Raw genomic sequence first — 20,935 nt, 5'->3', positions numbered from 1 at the left:
AAACACATCTCAGTCATATTGCGACGTTAGAGTTATCTTGTTGACATTTATTGAGTTATTGACAGTGTTGTGCAATTCAGAATAATTTTTTTCTACTGTATCGAAACCTAAGTTATAAGTATAAAAGTTGCGAAGAAAACATAAGTCATAAAAAAAGTTGCGGAGAAAACATGTCATAAAAAAAGTTGCGGAGAAAACATAAGTTATAAAAAAAGTTGCGGAGAAAACACAAGTTATAAAAAAAGTTGCGGAGAAACATAAGTTATAAAAAAAGTTGCGGAGAAAACATAAGTTATAAAAAAAATTTTATATGCCGTCTCCTAAAGTTATTCTTTTACAAATTGTTTCATCTTAAAACTCAAAAATATGAAGATAGAACAAGATAGTTCAAAATAAGGAGATAGAATAAGATAATTCTAACGTCGCGATATGTTTAAAAGAGTCCTATTGTAACAGAAAAAAGCTAATCGTCAGAAAAAATTTCAGATTAATTGAAATGTTAGTTTGCACGCATCAAACTTTTGATTAAATTGAGAATAAAGACTGGTCTTTTTCTTTAGTAGTAATAATAGAGAATGTTCGCGCTTCTTGTGATTCTACTATTTTTGTGATTCTACTATTCTTGTGATTCCTCTTGTAATTCTTCTATTCTTTGAAATCTCTAAGAGTCAGAAGACTTGTAATAGCACATTTGCCTCCTTTTCGGAGATATCGGAGATTTCGGGTACTATTTGATCTACATTTTCTTTTAGATTCCAGAATATCACTGTAAAGCGAATAAATAAATTTACCTCTCTCTTTTCTTTCCAATCTATTTGCCATTTACTAAGATTCAGCAAAACCTTAATTAAATAGATGGGTAATGGTGACTGTTTGACAGGGAAATTATTTTTAAAAGTTTTAGAGCATATAAAAAAGTTAGTTAAGTGTTTGAAAAATGATCTGGTTTAACTCTTAATGGACAATCATGAATATCATTGTTCATTAGATGCCATTAACTATTGTTGTGAAAATGGAATAGTAGTTTTAACATTTCCTCCCAACTCCACTCATCGTATGCAAATTTTAGACGTGGCAGTTGATGCTTTTTTCAGGCAAAAAATTGTCTACGTGTCAAAATTATTGGCTTTTATCCAATCCGTGGAAACCAATAAGAATACATGATTTAGTTGGCACCAGCATAAACCACTATATATATATATATATATATATATATATATATATATATATATATATATATATATATATATATATATATATATATATATATATATATATATATATATATATATATATATATATATATATATATATATATATATATATATATATATATATATATATATATATATATATATATATATATATATATATATATATATATATATATATATATATATGTGTGTGTGTGTGTTTATGTATTGCCAGAAATATTATTTGTGGTTTTTCCACACCTTTTTTACGAAATGATTTATATATATATATATATAAATATATATATATATATATATTTATATATTTATATAAATATATATTTATATATTTATATAATTATTTATTTATATATTTATATAATTTATATATTTATATAATTTATATATATATTATATATATTTATATAAATATTATATATATATATATATATATATATATATATATATATATATATATATATATATATATATATATCTGTGTGTGTGTGTGTGTGTGTGTGTGTGTGTATGTATTGCCAGAAATATTATTTGTGGTTTTTCCACACCTTTTTTACGAAATGATTTCTGTGACAATGACTTTCAATGTGCCAAAGTAACTAATCATACTCTGACAGAGACATTTAGTATATCTAACTGTGAGGATCTTCATAACGTTATTATACATCAAGTTTCAAGCACATCTAACAGCGTAATTGTTAAAAAACAAGATGATATGATCAATGGCCAAAACTAAAAAGTCTCCAACAATTAAACCACACTATAACAACTGAATCCGTAAGACAATTTCTAAAAGCTCTACCTCGCAAAAAAACAATTAAAGGCAGGAAAAGTGATAAATCTAAGGTTCTCAAGAAGTCCGAAAGCACTTCAAAACAAGAAACTTCCAAAATCAAGCTAACACGAAAGTAAAAATTGTATTTAATTATTTTGGCTTTTCATCAGAATTATAAAATATAAATTTTAAATTTATAAAGATTATTATAAACCTTATTTAAATGTTTATTTTATTAAGTTAAAAGTTTATATTTTTACTAGCTCTAATAGTTTTGCATAAGTCTTGTTTAAATAAAACTTGTTTAAATTAAACTTGTTTAATCTATTCTAATCTAGTGATAATAACATTAGACTTTATATGAAAAAAGTGAACAAAAATTGTTACAAATAAAAGTCAATGAAGCTTAAAAATATAGTTATCCTTTATATCTTAAACTTCTTATATCTTAAACTTCACATCCTAAACTTCAGTTGTTTTAATTTATTGGTGATGATTCAAAGCTGCATCATCATGCATTATTTTATAGAACAAAATAATTTTACAAAATATTACTGAGGATTTTATTCATCAAAGTAACTACTTTTTTTTTTAATGGAAGCATAAAGAACTCATTTTTACTATTTAAGATTTAATAATATACTTCTAATATTTTTTAGTGAACTTCCTTTTTACCCTCTATTTAAAAATGAATTTATAAAAAATACATATTTATTATAAACAACTGTAATCTGGAGCAGAGTAATCCATGGCAAACTTTTGGTTTTTGCTTCGTAACAATTTGTTAATAGGTCTTTTTTTTAGTCTATTTGTTGAATTTGTAGAACAAATTGATCCCTACAAAGTTAAATTTATAAATTGTTAAAATATAAAAGGTTAAACTTGTAAGACTATTTAAAGTAAAATTAGAAATTTATTTCAAGGTACCCCTTCCATGGGGTACCTTGATACACACTTTGAGCATCATTAAAAAAATTATTTAAAAGTATAAATCATAGAGAAAAGACAGATTTTAACTTTAGACAGATTTTTACTTGACGCTTAAGAATGACACTTACGTTGTATGTGTCATTCTTAAGCGTCAATAAATATTGGCTTTGTATCGAATTTTGGATCTCCTTGTATTAAATTTAGATAAATTTCTTTAAAATTGACTGTAAATATTAAAAGAAATGATTTTTAGCATTGTTTATGACACAAAAAAGTACTATTCTAAACTTCTAGGGCCCCCCACAAATGCTATATCAAGTAACCCTTGCTTGGTAATAGGAAAAACCTCTTTATTTTTAGTATCAACTTGCTTTTTCAATGATTTTGTTTAATGAAGTAAAGAGCTTACGGATTGTAGTTTTCAGATAAATGTTAGTTACCGATCGACGCATTGAATACGATACCTTAAAACTTATGAGCTTTAAAAATTAATAAGTAACTTTGTTATCAAAAAAACGCAAATTTCAACCCCGCGCATGCCTAACGATGTTAAATGAAATAATTTTTTTTTAAATATAGCTAATGGTAACTGTTTCACTAAATGAAAGTGGTTGTCACAACTCTTAAGATGCCTCCACATTTACAATATTTCATGGTACCCCACGCTCCCCTTTTCTTACCTTATTGTATAGAGTAATGTGCTCTATACAATAAAAAGGGTTGGAGAACATCTATTTAGATAAAATTGTTTTCTAGAAATTTATCTATTTAAATAAAGTTGTTTTATAAATTTCACTCTTTAAGGTGCATACAAACAGAGAGCAAGAAAATTAGTTGAACCAACTTTTTTTATCAAACTTTTATACAATGGTGCAATTAAAACTTTTATACAATTAAAAAAATAATATGAAGCAACAATGTTTCCTGTGCAAAAAACTAAAGCAACCACAAAATGATATGAGTTTAAGTTTTAATATTTTTTTAATTTATTACCTAAAAATAAACAATACAATATCAAACAAGTTTAAACAAGTTTCTTATGATATGATTAAAACAAAATTTTTTTTAAAAAATAATTCACAGTCAATTTTGCAATATATGAAGAAAGTACTATTAAAATTAAACTCAAAATTTAAACACTATTGCAATATTTTGGGAGCATAAACTCGAATAAAAATGCTTCAATAAAAAGAATCTTAGGAACAAAAAGAAGCCGCACTAGTACAAATAAAGTTAACAAATCATACAATAAAAACAAGTTTTTAAAGCACAAGATAAAATGACAAAATTTTATAGTTTTATGATAAATAACTTTAGTTTTAGTTTTATGATTAACAAAAACCAACTTTGTATTAAATATAAGAACCAAAAATTCAGAGTTAATATTAAAAAATAGCCTCTTTAAGTAAGTGAACGAAGTATTTTTTAAATGTTTTTTTTTTGTTTTAATAATATATTATTTATTAATTACATATATTATATATATATATATATATATATATATATATATATATATATATATATATATATATATATATATATATATATATATATATATATATATATACATATATATATATGTATATATATTATACTTATATATACATATATATATATGTATATATATTATATATATATATATATGTATATATATATTATATTTATGTATATATATATATATATATATATATATATATATATATATATATATATATATATATATATATATATATATATATATATATGGCTAATATTTCATAAATAAACAAAATAGCTCTTTTTTGAATATCATGGTTTGATTCCATCTGACGAGGTTTGTGTCTTTACTTTTGCTAAAAATGTGTTTGCCAATAGAACAGTGCTGTCAAAAGATTCTAGACATTTCCGTAGACATTCTGTTCGTTCTGCTGCTGATTTCCGTAGAGATTCCGTTCCGTCAGTTGCAGATTTCCGTAGACATTCTGTTCTGTCAACTGCAGATTTCCGAAGACATTCTGTTCCGTCAGCTGCATATTTAAGTATTGACATTCCACTAGTACTAATTGTGCTTCCCTGCAATAAGAATTTTTGTTCGGACGTTACTATAAAATTAATCATTTTAGATTTTTATGAATACATTAAATAACTAGTTTTATTGTTAGCTTGAAGCGCACGCACTGCATTTTAGGAAATCACTTTCCCACATCAAAGAAAGTGACTTACTGTTAATATATTTTATTTTTAGATTTGTAAAATTAACAAATCACAGCTAGACACTCTCACAAATCATTCGCGCCACTTAAAAAGTATTGTAACGCATATACGTCACGTTAAAAGCATTGTACTTTTTTTATCAAGTTTTGTACACAGTATAATTAAATATTGTTTCTAAAAGGTCGTCCATAATTTACTTCACGCAATTTTTGACAATTTTAGACCCCTCTCATTCCCTCACCTCCTCCCTAGTAACAGATCGTCAAATTTTAATGACCACCTACACCAAAAATGTCGCAGTAAATTTGTACCTCCCCTCTCCTTTTAAAGTTGGTTTTTTGGTTTAGGTACAATTGTTATTTTAATTTTCTTGGCTGTTTTTAGTTATCTAATGAATAAATTATAAAACACATAAATTTTAATTATTATTATTTAATATTACTTATTTAGAATTTAAACTTATTATGTCATTATTTGTCCGCGCTAACAATTAAAAAGTTGACAAAAGTTCGATTTAAAAATGTTTAAATTTTCAATATTTAACATAGACATGTAGGTGTGGATGATCATAATTGCATATTGAGGCGCGGCTAGTAAAGGTTGAGAGTGCAATCTAAGGGTGCAATCTTTATAAAGTTCCCCCCCCCCCCCCTCAAATTGATGGGGGTGTAAACTTTATAAAGTCATAAAAGCCGATCTAAAAGAGATTATTGAATTAAATTTGAAATTTGTCGATGAATATAAATAAAGTTTAACATTGCATAAAAAAAAACTTTGACTCATTGCCCTCATATTTGGGGCTTGGGGGGCTAACGCTTTGGGGTTTTTGTTGTTCCCGGTATCTAATCACCGCAACTTTTTGCGTAGCATCCTCGTTCCTCATACATATGAACATACTTAAACATGGAGTTTTCTTTAGGTTTCAAAGTTGCTTAGCTCAAATATCAAAAAAAGTTGTTCACGGTCTTGCAGAACAAACAAAAAAAAAACAATTTATAAGCTGGAAAATGTGAGAATAAGGACGAATAAATGCATGGACGTTTAACGCATAGTTATAGATCAAAGGCCTTGCCAATTACTGATACGTCAGACAAATACGTCCTTGGTGAAATTAAATACCTTTCTGGTATTTACTCTCCCATATTTCAATTAAGTTGAGTCAGCGGCGGCTGGATTTTTTTCAATGTAAAGATTGTAAAAGAAAATAAACATATTTTTATTTTTCTTCTTTTTATAGCATGGCTTTTGAATACAGTGCCTTTTTTTTTGTTAACTAACACAGTTTTGTATGTTGCATATACTTTTCTATAACCACAACTTTTTTAGTTGCGGTGCATATAATTTTTTATTTATAATGAGAGTGGTTAGTATCTAGTTTTTCTGACGTACCTAGTTCCTAATTTTTTTTTTAAGAATGCTTTTAAACTTTATGTTCGTTTGTTATTGTTAAACAAATTGTAGTTTTAATCAACAACATAAATAATCAATCTAAATATCATCAGGTTGGACCATAAGCCCTAAATTATTTTATAACAATGCGATACTTATTAGTTGCAGATGTTTTATTGAAAAAAGTTCAGTGTCCAATCGAGAAACCTATACATTTTCTGGATCGGATAATGATACCTGAAAATAATATTGAGACATTCTACACTCGTTTGGATATTGTTTCTTATTCTGATTTTTTTTTTTTTTTATTTGGTTTCGTATGCAGCTAATTCTAAATTTAAAATATATTTTACAATCTTTGAATGAACACCTTGTTTAGGTTTAAAATAATCTTTGTTGCCCAAAAATGAATATTTTTAAAACATTTATTTTTTTTTGTGCATTGTGCAAATCAATTTAGCATATCCAGTTTAACAAGCACCTGGTTGTTACCAAGTATCTTTGTTAGAAATAAATTTAAAAAAAGTTGCTAGAAATAAGTTTAAAATAAGAATACAAGACTTACACAATGGCACCTGTCACCGCAATTACGATTATTTTTATTCTCTAAATTGGTGTTTGATGACTGTACTGCGGTAGTCGATGACAGTAGCACTCTGGTGGTTGACAACTGTAGTGATTCTTTACTTTCTAAATTGGCGGTAGATGGCTGTCTAATCGTGGTTGATGGCTGTATGATGGTGGTTGATGGTTGTAGCGCTTCTTTAATTTTATTATTTCCAAAGTGATTATGACTCGTCTGATTTGCATGAATCTCATTTGAAAGATTTTTTAAATTTTCTTCCGAGACCAAAATGTCAATTAACTCTGTATTGCTCTCCTCAAATTTGATATTATATTTTAAAGACCTTTCATTTAAAGGTGACATATTTGAGTAAAGGGCATGATCAGTTGTATTTGAACGTGAATTTAAAATACCGTCATGATTAACATTATTGCTTTTTGGTTTGTTCTGAGTTTTAATATCGTTGAAATTTTCATTTCCATTTAAAGCTTTTTTTTTAGTTTTACTTCTCCGTATATCATCCATCTCACGTCCAACCTGACCTAAAGATGCCATTTGCTGTAATATTAAAAGAAAAACTTTATTAGGATATTTTTAACTTTAACCAAAACTCAAAATAAAAATTTGACAAAGCGCAGAAAACTTACGTCAGCGTTTTAAAGGTAAAACTAACAGATTTAAACAAAAGCGTAATATGCTTTCATTTTAATTTAAAAAATCAGTTTAATATTCCCATTTGATTAATGAAATATTTTTTAAATTAATCTAAAATTATTATTAATTTAAGGATAAGTTTTATGTTTTTATTTTTTAAGATTTTAATATTTAAACTTTCGTGTTAAGCATTTGACGTTTAATGATCGACGTTAAAATTTCAAAGTTTTCTTTAAAAGTAACGTTTAATTCGCTACACAGTTTATCTCTTATTGTTTTCGCTTTAAATTCAGTCGTAATAAATGAACATATAAAAACTTTAAGCGTGCAAGAAAATTACAAAAAATATGAAATAACTTACTTTTGCAATAACGACACTGTATAATCGCACGTTACTAGCATAAATTTCTCTATATTCTTTGGATGATGTAATATCAATTGATTTCCTATTGGTGCGAGGACTTGAACGAGACAAATTTGGAGATGTTTCATGACTGGCAGTATTTTCTTTATTACAGTTAAAAAAAGAAATTCGTTTCTTTTTTCTATTCATAACCGGAGTTAGTGTTTTACAAGTATAATCGTCTTGAGTGCGGTTGCGTGGAGTTTCAAATAAATTATGGCTGCTTTGAGATAACTTCAGTTCAAAGTTTTTGCGTAGAGGGTTAGAGCATGACTGGTTTTCAAAATTTTTTAATAAGAACTCTGATTTACTTGCTGGTAACTTTTTTTTGGTTAAATCTCCAAAAGGTGGACTTTTCATTGTACACTTATTTTTTTCCAAAATTAAATCTTCGTCACTTTCATCAGAGCTGTTTGTGTCGTTGTGTTCATAATAAAGCCTGTCCTTGAAGCAATGCATCTAAATAAATCACAAACAATAAACAAAACGTTTGTTGAAGCAAATTTTTTTTTCTAAAGCAAAGGTAAATTAGTAGTCATTAAAAATTTTAATAAAAACATAACTAAAAATAAACCTCAACTGAGTTCTGTCTGATTGCTGCGTATTTTTTTATGAACAGATATGAGGGTAATTAAAAAAAAAACTGTTCACTGTTTTGTATTCTTTGATAATAATGGTCCTGCAAATAAAAAAACTAAATAACAGATGTGGAAAAATTTACTTAAACAAGTAAATATGTAAAATGAATATGAAAAGCAATAAAAAATAAAATAATAAAAAAATGAGATTTATTTTAAAAACATTTTTATATTACTTTATTGTTAACAGTTTTACTTATTCAATTTTATTTTCTTGTTTTTAAAAATGTCGATTTCTATTTTGCTCTGTGATAGTTGACCTGTTTAAATTTAAAATATCAATTTAAATCGATAATCCTTGTATTTTATTATCTGCTCTGAGTAAACCTTCTATGATGGTAACTCAAAGTTAGCTTTAAAGCGGCCCTTTAAAATGAGGGGGTTGTAAATATCTTTCATGGTTATAGCTTTCAAACATTAATAAAGTGTTTAGATTTATTTCAAAACCTGTTGATATATTTAAATTGAGTATAAGATAATGAAATATTTTGTTAATTCACTGCACTCACAATAAGGTAAAGAAGGGGATAAAATTTTGGGGGTATTTTTGATTTCAGGTTTAAATCGCATTAACTATTTCCAAAACACAATAATTCCACAATGCCCGAATGTGCTATATTTAAAACAACATAAAATCGTGTAAGCGCCTATAACTCCTTTTAGTTTTGTGTCGTCACAGTTTTATATATGGATAACTGAGATAACAAGAAAAAGTAACAAGACAATGGATAACTGGAAATGCACTTGGAAATTTTTGCAGCAAAATAGAAATAACAGAATTTAAATAGCAGAATATGATTTCTTTCAGATGGGATCAAAAGTTTTTTCAGAAAAAAAAAACGTCATTTAACAGTAGCTTGCTTAAACTCAATTTTAATAAAAAATTTCATAGTTTAATTTAACTAATAAATACATTAAATTTTTATGATTTGGTAATTTAAAGTTTCACCACAGTTTTTTACTTAACTTTTCATTAAATGAAACATGTCAAGGTAATTAAATTTTATTGATTATTTAAATATATTACCTCAAGTTGAAATAATATATATACAAAGTAATAATTTTTAATTTAATTTACATTATAAAAAATGTAAACCTTACAATAGATTTATAAACAAAATAACAGTTGCAGTTGAATCCTGGTGTACTTACCTGTTTTTTTATGGAAAATCAGTAATACTAGTTACTTCTTGAACGATCAGTTGTACCTTTTTCTTTTTTTTTTCTTCTAATTTTTTTTTTCTTTTAAGATTAATATGATCTAAATCAAATAAAATCTTTTAAAATAACCACTGCAGCATAAGATGTTACGTTTACGTTTCGAACATTTTTAATTGTTTTCAATGACATGCTATGCACATTAAAACATTTTGTTCAACATGTTTGCTTAGTTCGCTAGTGTTTTTTTAAACATTCATAAATTAAGCTATTCCAGACATAGTATTCCAATATACAATAAGCCGTTACAAGAAGCCGCCAATACATTATGAAGTCACACCGTTTTGCAAATAAGTTGTATTTAAATTGTTTTGTTTAAATTGTTTCTTTTCTTAGAGCTTATATAATACTATTTTTTTAAACACGTTTTAGTATCAACCATGTTTTTTAAAACACTGTTCATTTTTTTTCCGTGCATGATAACTTCAATAACTTTAATTCTTATATTACTATATATATATATATATATATATATATATATATATATATATATATATATATATATATATATATATATATATATATATATATATATATATATATATATATATATATATATATATATATATATATATATATTCTAGAGAACAAGGTTTTAATAAAGATTTTAAATGTTTAAAATGCCTTAAAAATAAATTTAAGTTAATTGTCGCAGCAAGTATTTATTTTTTATTTTATTTACACTTTGCCGATAAAAAAAAATTTACAGTCGTAACTTATAAAAAAATAATTACATGACCCGGGCTAGAAGAAGACAAATTTAGTCTTATCATTAAGCCCCAAAAAAAATGCGTCATTACTAGACAAAATATAGTTTGACAATAAAATAAAGTTTCAATGTATATATCTCTGATATATATTATAAAAGAAAATTTAAATATATCGCATATCGTTTAAAATTTATAGTTTTTCAAAAAATAAGATACAACAGTTGCCTTGTAAAATAAAAGAAACAAAATTTATTAAAATATTAAATGACAAAAATAACATTTAAGAATTGGTTTGAAAAATAAGAAGATATGATTTTATATAAAAACATTTTATTGGTAGAGCATTTTATAGTTTAACTTATTTAATTATATTTATAATACTTTTCATTGCCAATTAAGTAAAAGCAAATAAACAGTATAAAATAAAAGTAAAAGATTAATAAATAACGCAAAAATAAAAAATAAATTTCTCAAAAAAAAGATTATCATTTAAAATGATAAAAATATATGTACATTTATTGATTAATTATGTATTAATAATCTAAAGTAATTAATTAACTATTAATTATTGATTTCTAATATAAAGAAGTTTTATTAGAAAAAATTTAATTCATTTTCAGTTAACAAAAGTAATTGCTTAAGTTTTGTTTTGAATTGGTTTAGAGAATAATTAGTTTTCATTTCATTATTTAATATTATGTTCCACAACTTTGGTCCTCGGTTTACAATAGAGAATTTAGTAGCGGAATAATAAGTTTTGGATTGAATGTAGTTGTATTTTGAAAATCTAGTAGGGTATATGTGATTTATTTTTTCAAAAATTGAATAAAATAAGATTGGTAATATATTTTTATCAAGTTTGAACATGAAAATAAGAACTTGATAGAGGTTTAGTTTATATACATTTAGGATATTGAGTTCATTAAATAGTGTTTGTGTGTGTGAGTAGCGATCTACGTTTGAAATTATCCTTATAGCCTGTTTTTGTTTGCTAAGCAATTTTTTTATTTTCGTCGCGTTAGTGCTACACCAAGCAATGTTCGCATAACTTAAGTAGCAATGAATAAAAGAAAAGTAAATGTTCTTTAAACAAGATTGATGCAATAACTGCTTTGCTTTGTACATTATACCTAAATTTTTTGATATTTTATCTTCAACTACACCTATATGTTCCCTCCAGGTTACATTTTCGTCTAGAAACACGCCTAAAAACTTTATTGATTGCTCTCTCTTTATTAATTGATTGTCAATAAAAAGGTCCGGAAGTTCTAAGGGAATATCTGATTTTTTATGTAGGCGATGGAATAAAGTGTATTTTGTTTTAGTAATATTTAAAGATAACTTGTTTGATTTAAACCATTGGGTTAGTTTGTCTAGTTCTTTGTTTAATGTTTGGAATAATATATTGATATCTTTATTGGAATAAAACAAGCTGGTATCATCTGCAAATAAAATTGTATTTAAAATGTTAGAAAATTTATTTAAATTGTTTATATAAACAAGAAATAGAAGTGGCCCTAAAATTGATCCTTGAGGAACACCACATGTAATTGTCTCATAATTAGTTTTTCCTTCATCATAAACTATATACTGCTTCCTATTAGTCAAATAACTCTCGAACCAGGACAAGTTAGTATTTTTTATACCATAACTTTTGAGTTTCGATAGAAGGATTTGATGATTGACTGTATCGAAAGCTTTACTTAAATCGATAAGTAGAGTACAATACTTTTTGCTATCGTCGATCACTGTGTTAATAATTTACAATTAGTGTCATTACACAATTTTTTTTAAATTATATAGTATAAAACTGACAAATAAATAGATATTAAAAAAATAAAAAGAGCAAAATGAGATCATATGAACTAATAGATAATACTAAAATTAGTTCGATAAAATTAGGTAAAAAAGCTTTACAGATTGGTAACACCTAGACATTGCAGTTTCAGTATGGAGTCCGAGAAATTAATAAGGAAGATTCAATACCCGCAACAAAAGATGATAGCTGTTTGTCTATAGACATTGGGGCATTTCTAACACGTCAGGTAACCGAACAAGATAAATACCGAATATCGAAATGCAATTGGTTTCCTGGTCCAAATTAAAAATATCCATATTCTGTGCATTTAAAGAAGGGTAAGAATGCTAATTGCTTTTTGTCCGAGAAACGTATACATAAATTTCCGTGGATCATGATTTCGGAATGCCTTTATGGAATTTTTTGTAAGTTTTGCTTTCTTTTTGCAAAAGTTGGGGGTTACACGGTCAAGTGCAATTACTCAAATTAGTAACTTTACCTATTAAAAGTTATTCAAAGCTTTTGGGTAAGGATGGAGACTTACATGGTTGCAATGCGTATCACAAAGTTATTATATTGGCAGCATCAGATTTCATCCGAACATGTAAATGTCCGTCTACAGATGTACGTAATTTACTTAACGAAGGAAGACTTAAACAGGCTAAAGAAAAGAGAACGATTAAAGCCTATAATTGAATCTATAATATTTCTTGGTCGACAGAATATAGCTCTGCGAGTTCATCGCGATGATGGACAGATTTTTGAAATAAATCAAAACTCTTGAGTAATTAATGATGGCAACCTTCGGAACCTTCGGAAATTTCTTCGCTTTCGAGTGAGCGTTGGGGACAACGGATACCAGTCATAGTTCTTAAATGACAGTCGTGTTAATATATATTGGTATTAATACTTGTTAAATCCGTGAAAATTTTATTTTTTTGCAAACTGCCGTATTAAAAACATTCTAATTTTACTTATGAATCTGTATAAACTTGAGAATTGCTAGCAAACACAGTTGCTAACAAATTGACAAAATTTGGCTTCAATTTGATGGATTGTGTTGGAATAGGTACTGATGAATGCAGCCTTATGTTATTAAAAATAACGAAGCAGTCACGAAATTACAGAAGATCCAATGAAACGCAATAAATATTCCATGTTATAACCATGCTTTAAAATTATCAATTTCCAAATGTTCGTCTGTGCGAGCTTTAAGAAATACAATTAGCACAATGAAAGAAGTAATACCATTTTTTAAAGTTTCTCCGAAGCAAAGTAACGTTCTTAAATATATAAATAAGGCAATGCTTACAAGCTCATGCGAAACGAATTGGATTAGACGTCACTTCTGTGTTAAGCTTTAAATCTTGTTTAATAAATGTAGTAGAAACACTTGATTTCATATCTCAGTGGAATGAACAGGATTATTTAGCAAAGGCCGCATCACCAAAAAATGTAGTATCTGAGCCCTTATTTTTAATAACACTTTGTTCGTTAGCCAATGTGTTAAATACCACAATCTCTTTAAGTAAGGCTTTTTAAAAAAAAGGTATTGGATAAAGAATATGCCAAAACTATTCTTAAACATACCATAAAGATATTAAATAAAAGACGATAGAATAAAGAAAACTTTAATGCTATATATATGACTGCATCAAAGTTACTAGAAGACTTAGGTTTAAAAATCCAGATTCCACGAATTACATGAAAACAAACTAATCGCGCAAACCTCAACGCAAACGTCCTATGATTTAACCGAATCGTAAATTTCAATTTAGTACCGAATATGAAAAATTTATTAACAACCGAAAATATTCACGAAAAAAATTAGAAGCGAAATAATTTCGATCGAATTTTCGATCGAAAGTCATAATTGTATTTAGAAACGAAAAAATTTCGATCGAATTATCAATGAAATGTCATAAATAATTTTAGAACCGAAAAAATTTCGATCAAATTTTCGATCAAAAGTCGTGAAATAAAGTTTTTAAATTAAATTAAAATATAAAAAGAAAGGATTTTGTAATTCGATCCAAATTTTTTTGGTTGTAAAATTCGGCGCAAGAAAGGATTTTGTAATTCGATCCTGCAATGAAAGTATACTTTTCGGTTCTAAATTTTTCGGTTGTGAAATATTTCGGTGATATTTTCGAGGATTAATATTTTCGGTTCTATCATGTGACCAATGATCCTTTAACTTACTATAGAGTCAAAGTTTATTTACCGTTACTTGATAGCATACTTCTAGATTTACAGTTCAGATTTTCTAATGAAATTTTGAACTCTATTGAATTAAATGTTGCAATACCTAGAAATTTATTAAATAAAACAAAGACAGAGTTAACAACATCCATAACTAATACATTTAGTTTTATGAAAGGGCTGCCTAACATAAATGCTGTTGACGAGAATGTTCATTTAATGAAAGTTTTTTCAGAGTTTAAATTTTGGGAGCTAATATGGAAAGACGCAATCAAAAAGCAACAAGACATACCTGAAAGTGCGCTGGAGGCATACAAGCAATGTGATGGTAATGTCTTCCCTTTAAATGTATTTTGCAACTGCTATGCACCCTTCCTATTAGCGTTGCTTCGGGAGAAAGAAGTTTCTCGGTTTTAAAAATACTTAAAACTTGGTTAAGATTCACTATAGGACAAGAACAATTAAATGGCTTAGTTATAATGCATATCCATAGAGATTGCATCATAAATGTTGAAAAGATTATTGATAGTTTTTCATCTTCAAAAACTAGAAGGCTCAATTTAATATTGTAGTTTGTTAAATTTATAAAAGCCTTCATTAAAAAAAGATTATACTAAAGATATTATTTTATTTTTTGTTACGGGGTCAAGTTTACCTTTGGCAGACAAGACTGCAGCCTGTGCACCATGATTTCAGCAAGCTCAATTTTCAAATGGGGTATCGTAGAAAAACAATTGTGGTATTTAGAAGTGTTTAGGGCCCCCAAAGTTTTTTCTGCCTAGGGCCTTCAAGGATATAAATTCGTCTCTTATTACAGACTAAATATTTATTTTCAACGTTTGATTTTTAGATATTTATATACTGATACATTCAATATATTCATTAGCAAACTTTTCTAAAAACATTCAAAATAATCAAATAAAAAGTGGTTTACTTGAAAGAAAAAAAGGCGGATTTTTTTTGTTGGTCAAATTACCCCCCTAGAACAATGACCTGGATCCGCCACTGGTCCAAGTAATAAAAAAAAACGGCAGTGACTTGGATAAAATTTAAAGACGTGCAACAAAACTAGCACCTGCACTAAAACATTTAAGTCATCGTAAGAAATTTTTAAATTTGGGTTTCACAACACTTAAAATATGACGTATAAGTGATGAACTTATTGAATTTTACTAAATAAACACTGGGATTGATAGGATTAGGTGGTATAAAGAGCTTCATAGGGTTTTTAGAAAAAATTGTATCTGCAAAGGCAGTAAACTCCTTCAAAGCTAGGCTAGATAAACGTTTATTAATGGCTAAAGTATAAAGTTAAACTTTATAAATAAAGTGTAATGATGAAACTTTATGCTTTGTGACAACAGGAAGTTACAACTGGAAAAATACGATTAGTCTTCAAGATACTTGCAAAGAAATTTTTAATTTTTTTTTTAATATGGTATATCTTTAATTGATTTTATCTTATTGATCTATTTTTAAAGAAACTTTTATAAGAAGATAAATCAAAATCTGCGCATACCCGGTGGAAAATGAGCTACCCAGTAGCACGCGACTCAAAAAAGACGTCTTGTGAACGTTCAAAAGATGTTCAAAAGACATCCGAAACGTTTAAAAGACGTCTTTTTTTTTGTCCCGCGCCCACTGAGTAAAGACAATCTAGCTTTTTATTGATTTTTTAGCGGGGTTTTTTTCTCTCGCATTACCATTTTTTTTTTTTTTTTACGTCAAAATAAATTTGATTTTTATTATTGGATCTAATATCTTTCAGGGTTTTAGTTTTAATTATATATTTATAGTTAGGCAGCCTTACTGTTAGGAATTTACACCACCATCTGTTTAAAAAAGATTTTACCATTATAATATTATTTTAGCAAACTTAATATTAAAAAAGACATAAGTACGGTTGGTATAAATAGAAATTTAGATTTTATATTAATATTGCAGGTTGTTTCAACTTAGTTTGTTTTTTTGTTTTTTTTTTTTTTTTTTTTTTTTTTTTTTATTAAGGTTTTACAATAAATTGTGTAGGCATAAACTGCCTGTCAACCTAATTATATAATACTTGACAATTACAGAGTTTGTATAACTAATAGAAAATAAAATGTGGATTAGTCATAGAGAAGCCATTCATTTTTTAGATGATTGTCTAGAAGCAGTTTAAACGTTTTTAAAGATAACGCTGATGCAATGTGATTAGGAAGAGAGTTCCATTTATTTATTATTCTTAGAGAAAAAAAATTCATACGTAAATTTAATCGCGAAGATTGTTTTTTTAGTTTATATATATGACCACGAGTAATAAATTTACTATCTATTTCAAAAAAACTTCTGTCACTATTGTTGTTTTTGCACCATTTGTAGACGTTGATTAGGTCTGCACGAAGTAGCCTGTATTTTACAGTTGTCATATTTAATGCCAACAATCTTTGTTCATACGGTAGATCCTGTAATCCATTGATTCGTTTCGAAGCTCTTCTTAACACATTTTCTAGTTGCCGTTTGTCTTTGAGAAGTCCAGGGTTACAGATTGATCCACAGTATTCTAGGTGAGGGCGGACTAGTGCTGAAAATAGTTTTTTGAAGGATAATAAGTCTGGATATGATGTAAATGTTCTTTTTATTATTCCTATTATTTGTGTGGCTTTGTTGACTTGAATAGTTGTGTGTTTGGAAAATAATAAGTTCGAATCTATGTGAACACCTAAATCTCGTTCGCAATTTGTGGTTTTAATGTTTACTCTTATATTTTTTTCTGGATCATGCATATTATAAGTATGGGATTTGTTGTTGTTTCCTAAGTGCATTACAGAACATTTATCAATATTAAATTTCATTCCCCATTTTTGAGACCATGTAACAAGAGCGTCGATGTCATTTTGTAATTCTTGCGCAGATTGAGTATTTTCAATAGAACGGAAGATTTTGGTATCGTCAGCAAAAAGAGCAGCTTTTGATTTGATTACTTCAGGGATATCGTTGACATATATAATAAAAAGTAAAGCTGAAAGGACGGAGCCTTGGGGAACTCCACTTTTAACGGGTACCCAGTTTGAATAATTTCCATTAACAACAACTCTTTGTCTACGGTTTTTCAAAAAGTTTTTAATCCAATATAGTATTGATCCATTTATACATTGATCCATTTATATATTTAGCCGTTTGCGAATATTGTAAGTAAACAAGTTTATAGTAAATATGTATTAATATGATATATTAATTAATATTCTTATAAATATGTAAATATGTAATAATCTCTTTCATAGATATAATCTTTTTTTCGTTAAAAAATTTTTTCAAAATTGTTAACGTAAAAAAATTGACTGAAGGAAGCAGAAGACGATAGTCATATCATCTTGCCCCTTTAATTTCAGTTTATTTTACAAAAACAAATTATAAGATATTTGTAGCACATAAATATAAATATATTTATAAATATATATAAATAAACTCGCATAATTAAAATAGTCAAGTAAATGTAATTTTTCAAATATAAACACAAATAAATGCATTTTTATAAATGTAACCATAAACATTTCCAGCTATTGTCTAAATGAAAAAAATTTTGAGACGTGTAAAAGTTTTTTTTTTATTAATTTTTTCGTTCTTTAATCTTTACAAATTCGTAATATATAATAGAATCTTTACAGAGTAAGTAAAATTTAAAAAAAAAATCATAAAGTTACGTTATACAAAAAGTTTATAAAATAAAACTGTAAAGTGTTAGAAATTATCACAAAGAACGCGGAAAACTTGCAGAAGACCGACGGTCTTGTCATCAAGAAACCGCTATGCATTACTAATATTTTTGGATACTTCAATTTAAAATAAGTTTATATGTAAAAAAAAAAATGTTATCAGTTTTCGGCAGAATGAAAATAAAAATCCAAAATGCAAAAAACAAAGAATACAGACAAAAAGAAGTTTTTCATTTTTTTAATTTTATTTCAATACACATAAATATTGATAAATAAGCCTATTATTTGTTTTTGTATTTTTGTTATTGCTGTTGTTTTTGAGTTATTTAGAGTTTTTAGAGTTATTAGAGTTTACATCGGTTATACATAGTTTTAAATGCTTTGGGGTTAATAAAAATTCATAAAATTGTTAGTGTTTAAAATGAGGTCTTTTAGTAACGTTTTTAGAGTATTTAAGTTATTCGATTTTTCCAGTTGAGTATTTTTGGATATTAATTTGTTATATAGACAAGAACCACGGTAAGAAATGGAGGATCTTGTTTTTTTTTAAAAGGTACGTTGAAGTTTCCAGTTCTTCTGGTGTGGTATCTATTTTTGCTATTTTGGAAGAAATTTTTTGAAAAGTGAGAAGGAACAAGCCCAAGTTTATATTTGAGCATAAATAACAAATTTTGGAATTTATTGATTTGATATACATTTAATGCTTTCAAATTTTTTAAAAGTGGCTCAGCATGCGAGAATCTATCCTTATTAAAAACTTTGGATCTATGAGTACTCGCCCATGCAACATAAGCGTATTAGTAGTAGCTTTGTATAAACAAGAAGTATAGGAACTTTAAATTATCAGGAGACATTGGTATCCTCTACAAAGCTAGTATAGAACTAGCTTTGTAAGGATACCAGTTTTTTTTTATATTTTGGTATTTATTATATCTATATGTGATTTTCATGAGATGTTCTCATCAATAAGTATCCCAAGAAATTTAGTTGCTTGGGTTTTTAGTATTGTATTTGCCGATTGAAAATAATTTACACTCGTAGTTTATAAAAACAAATATTTACATGACTGGGGCTTGAAGAAGACAAAATTCATCTTATCATTAAGCCCCCCCAAAAAAAAATGCATATTCATCAAATAAAATGTTTTAACAAAATGCAAAAAATAAAATATATAACGTTTAAAATATTTAGTAATTCAAAGAGTATTTATATTTAAGAACTGATTAGTAAAATAAGATGATATATAAGTATTAATATTACAAAAAGAATTTACAATAACTTTTTTTAATAAAAATTGAAATTATAAAATTTTACAATATTTTTAGTAATTAGTATTTCAAATAATAAAACTTAAAAAAATCGTTTGTAAATTCAAAACTTCTTCTCTCTATTTCTTTAGTATCTATATTAGCGAAGGTAAATCGGGTGGTATTTTTTAAGGTTAGAATGGAAAAGAATGTATTTAATTTTTTCTGTGTTTAGCGATAGTTTGTTAGATTTTAACCAACTGTTTATTTTTTCAAGTTCAGTATTTGTAATTTCATAAAGTTCTGTAATTGATGAGGATGCATGAAATAAATTGGTGTTGACTGCGAACATAATGACATCCAATTTACTTGAGGCTTTAGGAAGATCGTTTATGTATATTAAAAACAAAAGAGGTGCAAGAATGGAACCTTGGGAGACAAAATTTTTTTTCATGAGTAATAACGCATTGTTTTCTGCCTAGTAAAAAATTTTTGAACCAGTTTAGTGCAACACCTTTTATCCCATATTTTTCCATTTTCCTAATTAAGATAGCGTGATCTACTGTTTCAAACGCCTTAGATAAATCAACAAAGACTCGAAGGACGTATTTTTTGTTTTCCAAGGAGTTATTTATATTATTTATAAGATCAAAAGATGTTTGTTCGGTTGAATGTTGCTTTTGGAAGCCAAACTGTTTTTCATTTAGGATTTTGTTATTTATTAAATATTTATACAGTTTATTGTATATTACTCTCTCCAAAAGTTTTGAAAATACAGGAAGAACTGAGATAGATATGTAGTTATTTAGTGTAAATGAATCTCCGGTTTTTAATATTGGTATTACCTTAGCTATTTTTAATTTATTCGGTACAGATTCTGTAATAATTGAAGATTTAAATATTTCATAGATTAGTTGTTTTATTACCGGAAACTTATTTACAACTATATAGCTACAAATGTTGTCTATCCAAGGGGCCTTATTCGTCTTAAGCAAGTTCATTGCAATTTCTAGTTCTTCGTGGTTTAGTCCAGAGAAAATATTTAAACAGAATTGTTGGTTTGTGATATAGGTTTCGAAGGAGATATCAGGGCATTGAATTTTTGAAGCCATGTTAGGGCCTATGTTTGCAAAAAAACTATTGAAGTTTTCAGCGATAGAAAATTTGTCGATATATTCAGTTTCGTTAACGATAATTTTATCGGGTAAATTATTTGATTTATTATGGTTTTACCTATTATATTTTTCAATATGTTCCAGGTTTTTTTAATATGACCTTTTTTTTTATGTAGTTGTTTTGAATAACAT

At 26.7% G+C, this 20,935-nt stretch overlaps 2 protein-coding genes across 2 annotated transcripts; both read right to left on the bottom strand.

Moving 5' to 3' along the window:
* Nucleotides 1-4,667: 4,667 nt before the first annotated feature.
* On the bottom strand, nt 4,668-10,168 carry LOC105844996 (probable myosin light chain kinase DDB_G0279831). Its single transcript, XM_065796574.1, has 5 exons — nt 9,911-10,168; nt 8,695-8,799; nt 8,079-8,579; nt 7,064-7,621; nt 4,668-4,968 (listed from the first exon to the last, which is right to left on the bottom strand). Exons 3-5 carry the CDS (start codon nt 8,577-8,579, stop codon nt 4,705-4,707), a joined length of 1,323 nt encoding a protein of 440 aa, XP_065652646.1. The 5' UTR covers nt 8,695-8,799; nt 9,911-10,168; the 3' UTR covers nt 4,668-4,704.
* A 6,626-nt stretch (nt 10,169-16,794) lies between these two features.
* Nucleotides 16,795-17,829, bottom strand: LOC136079501 (uncharacterized). The gene has a single exon (XM_065795239.1). The coding sequence runs from the start codon at nt 17,827-17,829 to the stop codon at nt 16,795-16,797; it is 1,035 nt and encodes a 344-aa protein (XP_065651311.1).
* Nucleotides 17,830-20,935: the final 3,106 nt, after the last annotated feature.

Source organism: Hydra vulgaris, chromosome 04, assembly GCF_038396675.1.
Source record: "Hydra vulgaris chromosome 04, alternate assembly HydraT2T_AEP".
Taxonomy (NCBI): Eukaryota; Metazoa; Cnidaria; class Hydrozoa; order Anthoathecata; family Hydridae; genus Hydra; species Hydra vulgaris.
The sequence above is the reverse complement of the archived record's forward strand: the minus strand, read 5'-3'. Positions and strand labels throughout refer to the sequence as shown.

Excerpts from the sequence above, each read along its gene's own strand:
- LOC105844996 (XM_065796574.1), bottom strand. The coding sequence starts at position 8,579 with ATGCATTGCTTCAAGGACAGGCTTTATTATGAACACAACGACACAAAC. Across the intron at positions 7,622-8,078 it reads ACAGTGTCGTTATTGCAAAA|CAAATGGCATCTTTAGGTCA; the intron begins GTAAGTTATTTC and ends TTAATATTACAG. Across the intron at positions 4,969-7,063 it reads GCGGTGACAGGTGCCATTGT|GGAAGCACAATTAGTACTAG; the intron begins GTAAGTCTTGTA and ends TTCTTATTGCAG.
- LOC136079501 (XM_065795239.1), bottom strand. The coding sequence starts at position 17,829 with ATGGATCAATGTATAAATGGATCAATACTATATTGGATTAAAAACTTT.